General features: G+C 34.5%; 1 protein-coding gene across 5 annotated transcripts; it reads left to right on the top strand.

Annotated features, from left to right (window-relative positions):
- Positions 1-4,011: 4,011 nt before the first annotated feature.
- LOC146934203 (uncharacterized) lies at positions 4,012-10,728 on the top strand. 5 transcript variants are annotated; one of them, XM_085706071.1, is made up of 7 exons: positions 4,018-4,161; positions 4,297-4,376; positions 4,838-4,952; positions 6,686-6,889; positions 7,540-7,606; positions 7,953-8,431; positions 10,293-10,728. In XM_085706071.1, exons 6-7 carry the CDS (start codon positions 7,988-7,990, stop codon positions 10,455-10,457), a joined length of 609 nt encoding a protein of 202 aa, XP_085562197.1. In that variant the 5' UTR covers positions 4,018-4,161; positions 4,297-4,376; positions 4,838-4,952; positions 6,686-6,889; positions 7,540-7,606; positions 7,953-7,987; the 3' UTR covers positions 10,458-10,728. The 5 variants fall into 5 exon arrangements, with proteins under 5 accessions (XP_085562195.1, XP_085562197.1, XP_085562198.1 ...); XM_085706069.1 differs by having other exon boundaries at positions 4,012-4,161; positions 7,540-8,431; XM_085706072.1 differs by lacking the exon at positions 6,686-6,889 and having other exon boundaries at positions 7,540-8,431.
- Positions 10,729-12,119: the final 1,391 nt, after the last annotated feature.

Genomic DNA, 12,119 nt, shown 5'->3' with positions numbered 1-12,119 from the left:
TATGATCCTGATAATTTTTTTTTTTTTTTTTAATTCATGATATGTTACATTAACAAAAAATTTGTTATAAAATACTTCAAAGAAATATGCATTGATCATTCTTCATTAATGAATAAAGACACTAATTTACAAAAAATAATATTTGTGAATTGTGATCATAAATTATTTTCATCCCTGTGTTAGGATAACGACAAAAGCATTATTAAAAGAGTTCAAAACAAGTTTTATCTAATGTTGATTGATTGAGTCACTACTCTCTTATTATTACCACTCATAAAATAACACGACTTTTAAGTTGATTAATCAAGAGACAACTCTAGCTTAAATTGAATTATGTTTATCTCTGTTGAATTTTCACAATTTTATGTCACATTTTTTATACCATTCATTTTTTATAGGATTCATATCCGCAAAGTATTATATAAGTATCTGGTAAAAAAAAAAATTATACTTCTTGGATGCATATCTAGAAGTATCCACATAATATCAATATCTTTTTTTTTCGATCCACACATAATATCAATATCTGATATGTATTCCCTACATAAACATCCCTATTTTTGGAGTATTCAATCTTGATAGCTAAGCATCATCTTTGCTTATCATTTTGGACAAACACGAGACTGCCTATAATTAAAATGAGTAATGAAAGTCAAAGAAATGAGCTATATCTAGATCGTGACTTCTAAGTTCTTCTTTGTTGAATTATCAGTTTGGAAAAAAATTTATGTTGTTTATTGGGGCCGTTTGATTTGTAAAAGGTAAGTACACAACATAATAGACAAAGAATTCTGCTCTTTACCTAAATGGATTCGCTCATTCCCAAAGTAAATAACCAAAATGCCCCTGCGCATGTTAACTACGCAGGGGCATTTTGGTCATTTACTTTAGGAATGAGCGAAACCATTTGGGTAAAGAGCAGAATTCATAGACAAACCTTTAAGGTAATAGACAACTTTTTATCTTAAAAAGATGTTTATTGGACAATGGACAATATAAAAAAAATGTAATGTTTACTACAATACTAGAGAGAGCAAATATTTTTTGAGTAGAAAATAAAATGGTATTTTAGTATTTTAAATAGTTATTACTTAAGACAAAATTTGTCTTGTGGATCAGTGTGGGACACAAATTTCACCTTTTGTCTAGTTACTTACCTTCCATTTTGTTGAGTTTCATGAACAAATCAAACACAATACAACCGAAGTTGTGTTGTCAATTCCCTTATTTTTTAGGAGATAAAACTCGCCCATTAGATTTTGGGTTCTAGTTTAATTATGCCGGTTTGAATAGCGTGCAAGTTTCAATGAACATTTAGTTGCCTTGTGAGGATACAACACATGCCACAAAGGCATGTGGACAAATCATGTCGTTGATGTGGGACCATATTGGTGGTTGGTCGACAAATTATTATTCCCTCCGTTTCAAAATGAGTGTCGCTTTAGCCAAAAAAAATTGTTTCAAAATGAATGTCACTTTCAGTTTCCAATGCAATAATAACTTTTCTTTTTCAATTGTACCTTCCAATTAATACTCTGCACACTACTTCCAAAGTATTACTTTTAAAACTAACCAATAGTTAATAAGGATAATTTGGTAAAATAACCATTCTCTTTCTTTTAATCATTGCATTTCTTAATATGTGTGTAAACATCTAAAACGACACTCATTTTGAAACGGATGGAGTATATTATAGGAAAAAACAAATGATTTAATAAAAATGATAAAATGATATGATCATAAAAGACCCAGGTCAGTCATCTTATCGATAGTTGATAAAGAAGCCCACTTTGAAATGAGAAAATAGCCCTAACAGCGAGGTCTAGTGGCAAGTACCTCGGCATAAAGAATGATGCAACACGAACCTCTATCCCATGCACCACTCCAGGAGACCATCTCGTTTCCACATCAGGAATTCAGCTGCAACGACGTGCTCCACCACCTTCAACGCAGACAAACTATAAGATAAACACCAAGTTGTTACTAGAATCAAGGAACACATTCAAATAAGAAAAACTTCAGCACCAATCTCGAATTTACTTTCTTTAACAAATTGAAATACATCCAAAAAAATCAAAAGCGAAAACTAAGAGGAGTACGCCATCAGAGAATCAAATTATCCATAGCGGGTCTTCCCCTCAAGTATGATCTCCATGCTCACTTTATCGCTACGTGCTCGCACAATACTTGACTTTTGCAACATAGTACCTTTTGCATGTACTCTCGTCGGAAAAGAAGCGTATAAAATAGTTTGCAAGAGATCCAAAAATTGTCGTTAAGAATACACCCCTTGTTAAATTGGTAAAGTTTGTTTCATCAAATAAGAACATTAATGCCTACCATGGACTTGGTAAAACAATTACCTAGACATGAAGAATCAAAACGATGGCGAGAACCATAAGCCAACTTCCATTAGAAGGTTCTCAAAATCAACAAGCCATCACAATCACATTTAAGTCATCAACAATGGAGAAACTTGAAGTCTTATTGACAATAATGGAGAACCAAGATGTCTAAATTCACTCACAAGGAGAGACACAACAAACTCTCATACGTCACGGTGTAACCATGTTGAAGGGTCACAATGACATGATGTTACACATTCATGATGTTATATCAGTCACAATCGCACACTGTCCATTGTGAATAACCTAGAATCTCATATCAAAAAACTTTAGAGGAGAGTAGCTGAGACATGAAAGAACAAAAACATGAGACCTTACACGTCTCTTAGAGAAAACAATTATTATAGTTGCACCGACACTACACGCTTAGAAGAAGAAATCGAAGTCTCGTCTCGAGGTACATTGCAGAGGGAAAGACCAAAGGAAGGCGTGACATAACTCCCTTTTTCAAACGAAATTAATAAAGAATAATACCAAAGCAGACTCCAAATCATGGATGAATATGACGGAAAGACATATCCACATAAGCACACGATCAACTTCAACGCATGAATGAAAATGTAACTAACCTCGAATGCTATCAACTACATCGACTTACCTTGCACCCTAAAGCGAGTTTCCCTAATGTCACTCTCATATCTTTTGAGGAGGTTCGTAAAGTCTTGGAAAAAAGAGGTTAAATTTTGGATTTTAAAAATGAGAAATGATAAGGACACTCTTTCCAACACTCACTCTCGTATTGGATGAAAATCATCGTATGTCTCATCACTTTAAGTTGAACCCATTTTTAAAGTGTGAGACCCACCATGATTCAAACATATATAAAAAAGTGAGTGTTAGATAGAGTGTTGTCGACACAACTCTTTTAAAAATATATCATCCAAAGTGAAAATTTTCTCGAGTAAACCACAAAAATTAGTCTCTTAATTTATAGAACTCTCTCAAATAGGTCCATGAATTTGTTAATATTTCAAAAAGGTATTGTCAAATTTTTCTCATAATAATCTTTCAAACAATATGCTAGAGACTAAATTAATAATAAGCTTAGAAACTTTTTTTTTTAAAGAAGTTAGTAAGTTAATAAACTTAATTAGAGACCAAATCTATATATATAAGAAAGGGTTATGTTACAAGACACCTTCATAAAAAGTAGTGTGGTGTCTTTTATCAAGTCACACCTCAAGGTGTGATTTTCACTTTTTTAGTTATAACTTTGATAAAAGACACCTTCATAAAAAGTAGTTGGTGTCTTTTAACAAATGCTCATAGAGTAACTTGATAAAAGACACCTTCACAAAAGGTGTCTTCTATCATAACCCTATAAGAAAATGCTAACTGGTGTCCCCGGTGTACTGATTAAGGTTACTAAAAAAGAAATTTATATAGTAATTATTGCATAGAAACTTGTGTAATTAATCCATAAATAAGTCAACAAAGTTTCCTTTCTTTTTATGGTAATAATTTTTTCTTTTTAATGTTTAACCAGTGCCCCAGGACACCGGTTAACGACCCTTTGTATAATTTGTTAAAATCCTGTAAAAGAAACTTGTTATAATTGGGTTTTTTTTTTTTTTAAAAGAAAGTTTTAATCTTTTAGAACGAGAATCCTTTTAAAAGAAGCTATAATCTTTAGGACTGTTTGAGAGTGTCCTACAAATAGTATGGTTTGGAATTGATATTGTTCGAGGACTATGAACTAACGAAAGACAAGACAGCTAAGAAAGACAAACGAGAGAGAAAGAATGTCTTCCCTAAGGTAAACGCAGTGACATGCACTTGATGATGAAGCTGTCTGTCATTTTTGTTTTTGGAATTTTTTTTCTTTTGATTTCAAAACAGAGTTTTTTGTTTGAATTTGTAATCTTTTTGTAATTGGGTTGTTGTGAATCAGGTTGATGACTGATTACAAGGTGGAGATGATCAATGATTGCATGCAAGAGTTCTTTGTTGAATTCCATGTCCCTAAACACAGTAAATTTCTTGCGTCCCTTCTATCAATTTGTTTTTACCCTTTTTGTTTCATCATTGAATGATTCATGCAACTTTTTCTTTGTGCCAATTGAAATGTTCTTCCTCTATTACTGTAGATTGTATGTGTTTTGAATTCAATGTGCTACAGCTGCTATTGAGTGTAGCTGACCTATGAATTATGTTTGTCTTGTAATTGTGTGGCTTAATTGTTTGCCCATTTACCTCAATGAGGATGAATTGCATTAGGATCTGTGACCGCGTAACTCCAACAGAAATTATTTTTTGACATCAAAATTATGTATAAGTTGTAAAAGTAAAAGCTAAATACAGAGAAACACATACGGCGTCTGTATTTTGATGTTCAAATAACACAACTGACAACTGTAACTTTAAAGGTGGAACTGAAGTGGGTTTTTCTTCTTCTCGTTGATTTCATTCACTTTTATTGGGACTCATTGCAGGTCCTTATCAATATGGTGTATGGAAGATAAGAGTGGAGCTACCCGATGCTTATCCTTAAAAGTCTCCTTCTATTGGATTTGTCCACAACATTTACCATTCTTATGTTGATGCAATGTGAGTTTTTTTTTCTTTTCTAAGGGACACTGAAAGAGTTTTAAGAAGGAAGTTAAGGGTTCAAAACCTAGAAACAAACATGAATATTAACTTAATAACATTTTCTTAAAAAAAATGCTTCCTTGTTTATTGTCATAATGTCATTTTAAATCTTATAAATTTTTACGAGTCGTATCTTTTTAAAATAAAAAAAGGGCAACACGGTGAACTAAAGCTCCTGCATACTCATGGTCCGGGAAGGGGTTCCCCCTAGTGGCGGACCCAGGACCCTGGGACAGGGGGTGCAGAGTTTTTAGAGTAAATAATTTAAACGACAAAGTTAATATAATTTCATAATTTTTTACTTAACCACAAACTATTTTTTCCAAATATAAATAAAAGTAAGCACATAAATATTCATGTCTTTCATGATTCAAAAGCATGTAGACAATATTAATTTAGAAGTATAATTAGATAAATAATTAATATAAAATTAGCAAAGCAAAATGATATTTATTTTAGACATTTTTATATGTCAAACTGATGCCCCACAATAATTTTAGAATGGGTATAGTGAAAAAAGAGAATGAGTGAAGTAAACAAAAATGATTTGTTGAGTATTATATGAACTAGTTTTGGATGGACACAATATAAGGGTACACTCACATATTTGAGAAAAGATAAAAAATAAGAAAAAATTAAATAATATGTATTTTAAAATAATTAAATGATATTTTTTAAAGAAAAATGATATATATTTTGTTATGTGTATGCTGAAATATTGTGCCCAAATATTTATAACATATAAGTATTTTCCGTATTAAATATGCAAAACTGTGAACTTGGCCATGTGCTATAGTCCTGATCGTGACTCGAAGAACATGTATGCATCTGTTCTACATTTACTTTTATTTTAATTCTGAGAACTTAATTTGAAGTGGTACAATATAATAAAAAAAATGAGGAAAAGTAATCTAAACACTTTTAAGAAAGTAGAAGCTCGAGTGTTGACCGAAGACAAGTGGAAAAATTTGTCATAGCACCTCTTTATGCGTTAGAAGGTGAGAGAAGAATAATTGGATAAGTGCAAAATCCCTAAGTGAAACAGCATGCTGGTGCATAATAAATTTTCTAGGGTGTGCAGGTGCAAATAAACTGAGGTGCAAATAAACTGAGATAGGTGGTTGAAATTTTACAATCTTTGGGGGTGCAGGTGCACACCCTCACTAAGAGGTGGCTCCGCCCCTGGTTCCACCATTTTTTGTGTATTGTACGCAACCTTACCTGTTTTTGTACAAGAGGTTGTTTCTAGGACTTGAACCCGTGACCTTTCAGTCACGTGACAACAACTTTACCGTTGCGCCAAGGTTCCCCCTTATATTTTTTAAAATCCAGTTTAAAATTACAAATTCTTATAGCAACAACAACAACCAAGCCTTATCCCACTAAGTGGGGTCGACTACATGGATCAAATTACGCCATAATGTTCTATCATAAACCATAGTTGGATCCAACTTATTAATCTCTAAATATTTTCTAATAGTTTTTCTAAGTCTTGCTCTACCTCTTGTAATTTGAGTATCCTCCATCTGATCTACTCTCCTTACAACATAATCTACTTATCTTCTCTCTACATGCCCAAGCCACCTAAGCCTATTTTCCACCATCTTTTCTACAATAGTTGCTACCCCAACTCTCTCTCTAATGTTGTCATTTGTAATCCTATTTTTATATTGTCTTCTGAAATATATTAGGTATTTTTAAAAGAAAAAGTTTAAGTGAGTTTGGCTCCGGGAGCTCAATAGAGTCAGGGGAGGCCTAAAGGTTCAAAGAGCGCTATCAAAGGTACTTAGAGATCACTCACCAAATAGGTCTTCATGTTGGCAGTGGAAGTTGAACCCACGACATTGCGGGCGAGTCAACTCTTTATCAACCGAGTCAACCTTCATTAGCACCAGGTCAGACTTTATCATCATTGAAAAATATTATCACAATATATATATAAGCCATTTTTCAAAGCTTATAATTTCATAGCAGTTATATGTATTAATTTCCATTTTAAAATCTGACCCAATACATCCCCTCAAGTTTAGTTTAGGAAATGAATTTGGTGACGTAACTGCTTGACACCGTTACTCACCTTGGCCGTCCGATTTTAAATTGATGGATGAGATGATTTGCAAATGATTCAATGAATCTGTAATCTTAATGGTCTAGTTTCAAATAAAAGGCCGAGATTACATACATCGTGTAACTGTATGGTTTCTCAACTGCAGTGGATTCAGGTCCTTTTTTTTTATCGTAGGTTTGACTTGACCTAATCAATTTGGGCTTTACTGGACCGTATTAAAATAGGTCCAGCCCACCCAATTAACAACCCTAGTATAAAGGGACGACAACAACGAATGTTTGATGTTTTTAAGGTCTAAATTTTTTTTTGTTGGGAGGGAGTTCAAAGAAGGGAAATGAAATGAAGGTGAGAGAAATACCCGGACAGAAGGGGAGCGTTTTATTCTCATATGCTCTCAACCTTGGTCATTTATTTTCGTGTTGTATTCTTATCCTTTTGAATTTTACCTAATATTCAGCTCACTTTTTTCATTTGCAGCATTGAAATTCAACAGCAGCACCAGTTCGTACAACCACCACCACAATCAACTATCAATAATTTTCAGGTTTCAACTTCGATTGTGTAATATAACTGTATCTATCTCGCCGCACCTTCATGAAACCCTTCATTTCCTTGTTGTCACCACTATTTTTCTGATGTATTAGTTTCCAGCTAGAGGTTTTGATCATTAAGTAAATCTGCTAATAAAATACCAAATGGTCACTGCCCTTCACACCCTTTTGTCAATTTTGATGATGCTTGTTACATTACTCTTTCATCAGTATATGTAAACGTTGTATCTTGATCAGTTTTCACTGTAAATTGTTGTTGTGTTTGTACTATCAAAATATACAGAAGGGCAAGCTAGTTTTTAATTTCCTTCCCTTCTTTGTTATTGTGATCAATTTCAAAATATATTACACAAGAAGTAGGGAGTCGAAAGATCATGGCAGATGGGTTTTCCCTTAATTGCCTTGATGCTGAAGTGTGTACTGATTTGGTTAACCACAAGAGTGATGGTTATTCTTTGGACGCTGAAAACCAAAATATCAAATGCGAGGGTGTTCAAAATGCTAACGGTAATGGTAATGACAATGACGATGAAATTTTCTGCACTGGTGTTAAGGATGATCTGACCACCTCTTGTGTAGAAACTTCTGAGAAGGAATTTAATTCTCGCAAACGTAAACGGGAATCGTTATCTGGAATGGTAAACTGGATGAGGACTATTGCAAAACATCCGTTTGATCCCCTAGCTCAACCATTACCAGAACCATCAAAGTGGAAGGAATATAAAGGAGGCCAGGACTTTTTTGTTCAGATGCTGAGGGCAAGAGATGTTCTGTCGGTCAGAAAGCATGCAGAACCAAATTTTGGATCATCATCCAAGGTATAATTTCAATGCGCATAATGATTTTATACATTAGGTTTTTGTGTCGATTCATATCCTGAACAAGATTTAGATTGTTTCACATGATTGGCTAGTCAACTTTTTGTTGGTGATTTCCAAAATAATGGAATCACTTTAGAACCAAAAGTTGTAACTCTTCATGGGAGTCATTCATATACATTGGAACCTTTGGCAAAGGGATGCTTAATGAACATTTGCATTCATTCAAATGTATATGATTATAACATTTGGCAAAGGGGTGCTTAATGAACCTTTGCATTGATTCAAGTGTATATGATTATAAACTTTGACAAAGGGATGTTTAATGAACCATAACATTGTTTCAAATCAAAGGGGTGTTTTCTCTCATATGAAGGGTCATATAATGCATTATAAATGCTTGACATTTGGGCATTAGTTTGACAGAGAAAAAAACACTACAACACACAATTTTGGACAGAATTTTGTTACATTAACAACATAATTCTTCATCATTCTCTTACTCTAAATCATCCATCAATTCTCTAATGCATGAGTGAATTGCTGGAACCATAAATCTGTAAAATACTGTTAGGAGATACGCTTGGTGTGGTTGTGCAATACACGTCAAGGAACTCATAGTATCCTGAAGGGGATTCGTCGGTCATTCCTTATTGCATCCAATATACAGTTATTGGTGGGGCGAATCGAACCTAAAGGTTAGTATGGCAACCCCATACGCTTTGAGTTTACATGCATAACAATTAAACTTTTCAGGTTTCAAGTGCAGCAGCCTCTTCCCAAACAATCAAGATATACAACAATCTTTGGAATTTATGTGCACACTTCATCGTATTCATCTTCATCATCTTCTTGATCAAGTTATTGCAGCAGACCCCCCAACACAAGATCCAACACTTTTTGTTGTATTTATGATTAGTATTACAACTTGAGGGGTAACCTTGGCGCAACTGGTAAAGTTGTTGTCATGTGACTGAAAGGTCACGGGTTCAAGTCCTGGAAACAACCTCTTGTGTAAAACAGGGTAAAGGCTGCGTACAATACACCAAATGGTGGGACCCCTTCCCGGACCCTGCATATGCGAGAGCTCTAGTGCACTGGGTTGCCCCTTTTTTTTTTTTTTTTTATGATTAGTATTACAACTTACTTAATTCTGCCTACGTGATAAATATATATTAGCAATCCATCGGTTTCTTTCCTAAAATAATTTACTTAAATTCCAAAATCTCAGCTCGTTATTTGCTATTGGCCCACAAGGATTAATACAATTCCTTCAAAAAAGGATTAATACAATTATTATATACGGGATATATGATTGCTTTGGCCCAGTCTACAAAATGACCTCTCTCAATTTCAGCTATGCCCTAGGCACTTCACCTCATGGTCAAATATCAAAAGAAGATTATATCTTTATGAACAAGTGATAAAAATATTATTTGCATTATGAAATTTCCATTAAGAACTGTAACTGCACAATTGAGCCTGGTTATCAGTATCCTACAGTACATGCGAGTTGTATATCGATTAGAAGCAAAACAAAGAATCCAGTCACTACCAATTGATGTGCGTATCTATGATGAAAAGGATCACGATAGGAATCTTGATATAAAATACAAGAGAGGAAAGTAATAATTCATACATGCTCTAGATCAAACTGTATTTAATCCTTATACTAGTAATTCTTCACAAAATCCACAATAGATCCTTCATTGAATCACTGTAGATTTAATTTATTTGATCTCTAAACATTGAGAAATGCTTCTACTAGTCGACAAGATCAAAAAGATGAAATTTTAATCAAGTGCTATGTGGAAAATATCTACTGATTTTTTTTTTTTTTTTGAAACTTTATGCTTTGCAGAAGGTGAAGATGCATCCTGCCATGTATGTGGATCCTGTTTCTCTTGCTCACCAAGGTACAGTGAATTTGAGACGTAGTGAAGAGGCTTTACAGAAGATGAAGATGCTTTACAGTGTGATAAGCCATTTTGAGGAAGAACTTGCAGAAGCTGCTAATTTTGTTTGACATGGTTAGTGCTGCAAGACTTTTATTCCCCTCTCTTGGACAGCATTTGTGCTGTTAAACTTTGTTTTATTTTCCTTTTGGACAGCATTAGTGCTGTAAAACTTTTTTTTTTATTTCTCTTTTGGACAGAATTTGTGCTGTAAAACTCGTCGTTTAGTCGGAGCGCTTTCAAGTTTATGGTTATGTTTAGACATTTGTAATTTAAATTTACAAATTTTATTTTTGGCAGGTATTTGACTTTGGAACATTTATTTATTTATTTTAGGCTTTTTATTATGAAAGCAAGAATGAATGAATAATGTTCTCATTGAAACTGTGAAAGAGTGTTTGTTACATCTTATATAGCCTCTAAGAGGAGCACTATATTACAATGGGACATGGCATAGAGTATAGAAACTCATGTAACTAACTGAAAACTAACTAAAGCTAATTGACTAAGATAACTTGCTACGCAAGTTATTGTCTAAACTATCTGCATGCTGTGTTAGCCCCCCACAAGTTGAAGGATGGTAAATGTCTACCATGTTCAACTTGGACAATAAAATGCTGAAAGGCTGAGGCAGAAGAGCTTTAGTGAAAAAATCTGCTATTTGGGCCTTGGAGGAAACTGGAAGCAACTTCATCATGCCAGCTTGAAGCTTGTCCCGAACAATATGACAGTCAATTTCTAGATGCTTTGTGCGTTCATGAAATACAGGATTGGCAGCAATATGTAAAGCACTGTGGTTATCACAATAGAGAACAGGCAGTTTAGTGGTTGGAACTTGCAAATCCTGAAGCAGATAAAGGAGCCATTGGAGTTCACAAGTAGCAGCTGCAAGTGCCCTATACTCAGCTTCTGAGGATGACCTTGAGACAGTCAATTGTTTCTTGGTGCGCCAAGAAATCAGAGATTGACCAAGAAAGAAGCATTGACCAGAGATGGATCTTCTTGAGTCCAAGCAACCAGCCCAGTCAGCGTCAGAGAAACCAAAAAGCTGCAGAGCTGAATCTCTAGGAAAAAATAAGCCTTTGCCTGGACAGGATTTGAGATACCTGAGTACTCTCATAGCAGCAGAATGATGTGTTTGAGTAGGCTTAGTGAGAAACTGGCTCAACTGCTGAGTAACAAAGGTAATGTCAGGTCTTGTTGTGTTTAGATACAAAAGTCTGCCAACCAATCTTCTATAAGCAGAGACATCAGTATAGAGAGGACTGGAATCATGATGGAGTTTGACTGAAGCATCAGAAGGAGTGGATACAGGCTTGGAGTGAGTGAGACCTGAATCAGCAAGCAAGTCCAAACAATATTTTCTCTGACAAAGTGAGATACCTTGCTGAGAATGAGCCACTTCCAAGCCTAAAAAAATATTTAAGCTGACCCAAATCTTTGATTTTAAAAGCAGCATGAAGAGTGGACTTGATGTTTTGAAACTCAGACAAAGAGTTTCCTGCTAAAATAATGTCATCTACATACACCAGGAGAAGAGTGAATGTAGTAGCAGAGGTCTTTGTAAAAAGAGAATGGTCTGAACTAGCATGTTTGTACCCTTGAGCTAGTAACAAAGATGTGAGCTTCTCATACCATTTTCTAGAAGCTTGCTTTAAACCATAAAGGGATTTAACCAGTTTGCAGACTTGATTAGGCTTAGAGACTGTGAGACCAGGTGGTAATTGCATGTA

The sequence above is a fragment of the Medicago sativa genome, chromosome 4, assembly GCF_051527215.1.
Source record: "Medicago sativa cultivar Bolivia chromosome 4, Bolivia_mono, whole genome shotgun sequence".
Taxonomy (NCBI): domain Eukaryota; kingdom Viridiplantae; phylum Streptophyta; class Magnoliopsida; order Fabales; family Fabaceae; genus Medicago; species Medicago sativa.
This window is presented reverse-complemented; position numbering and strand designations above follow the sequence as displayed.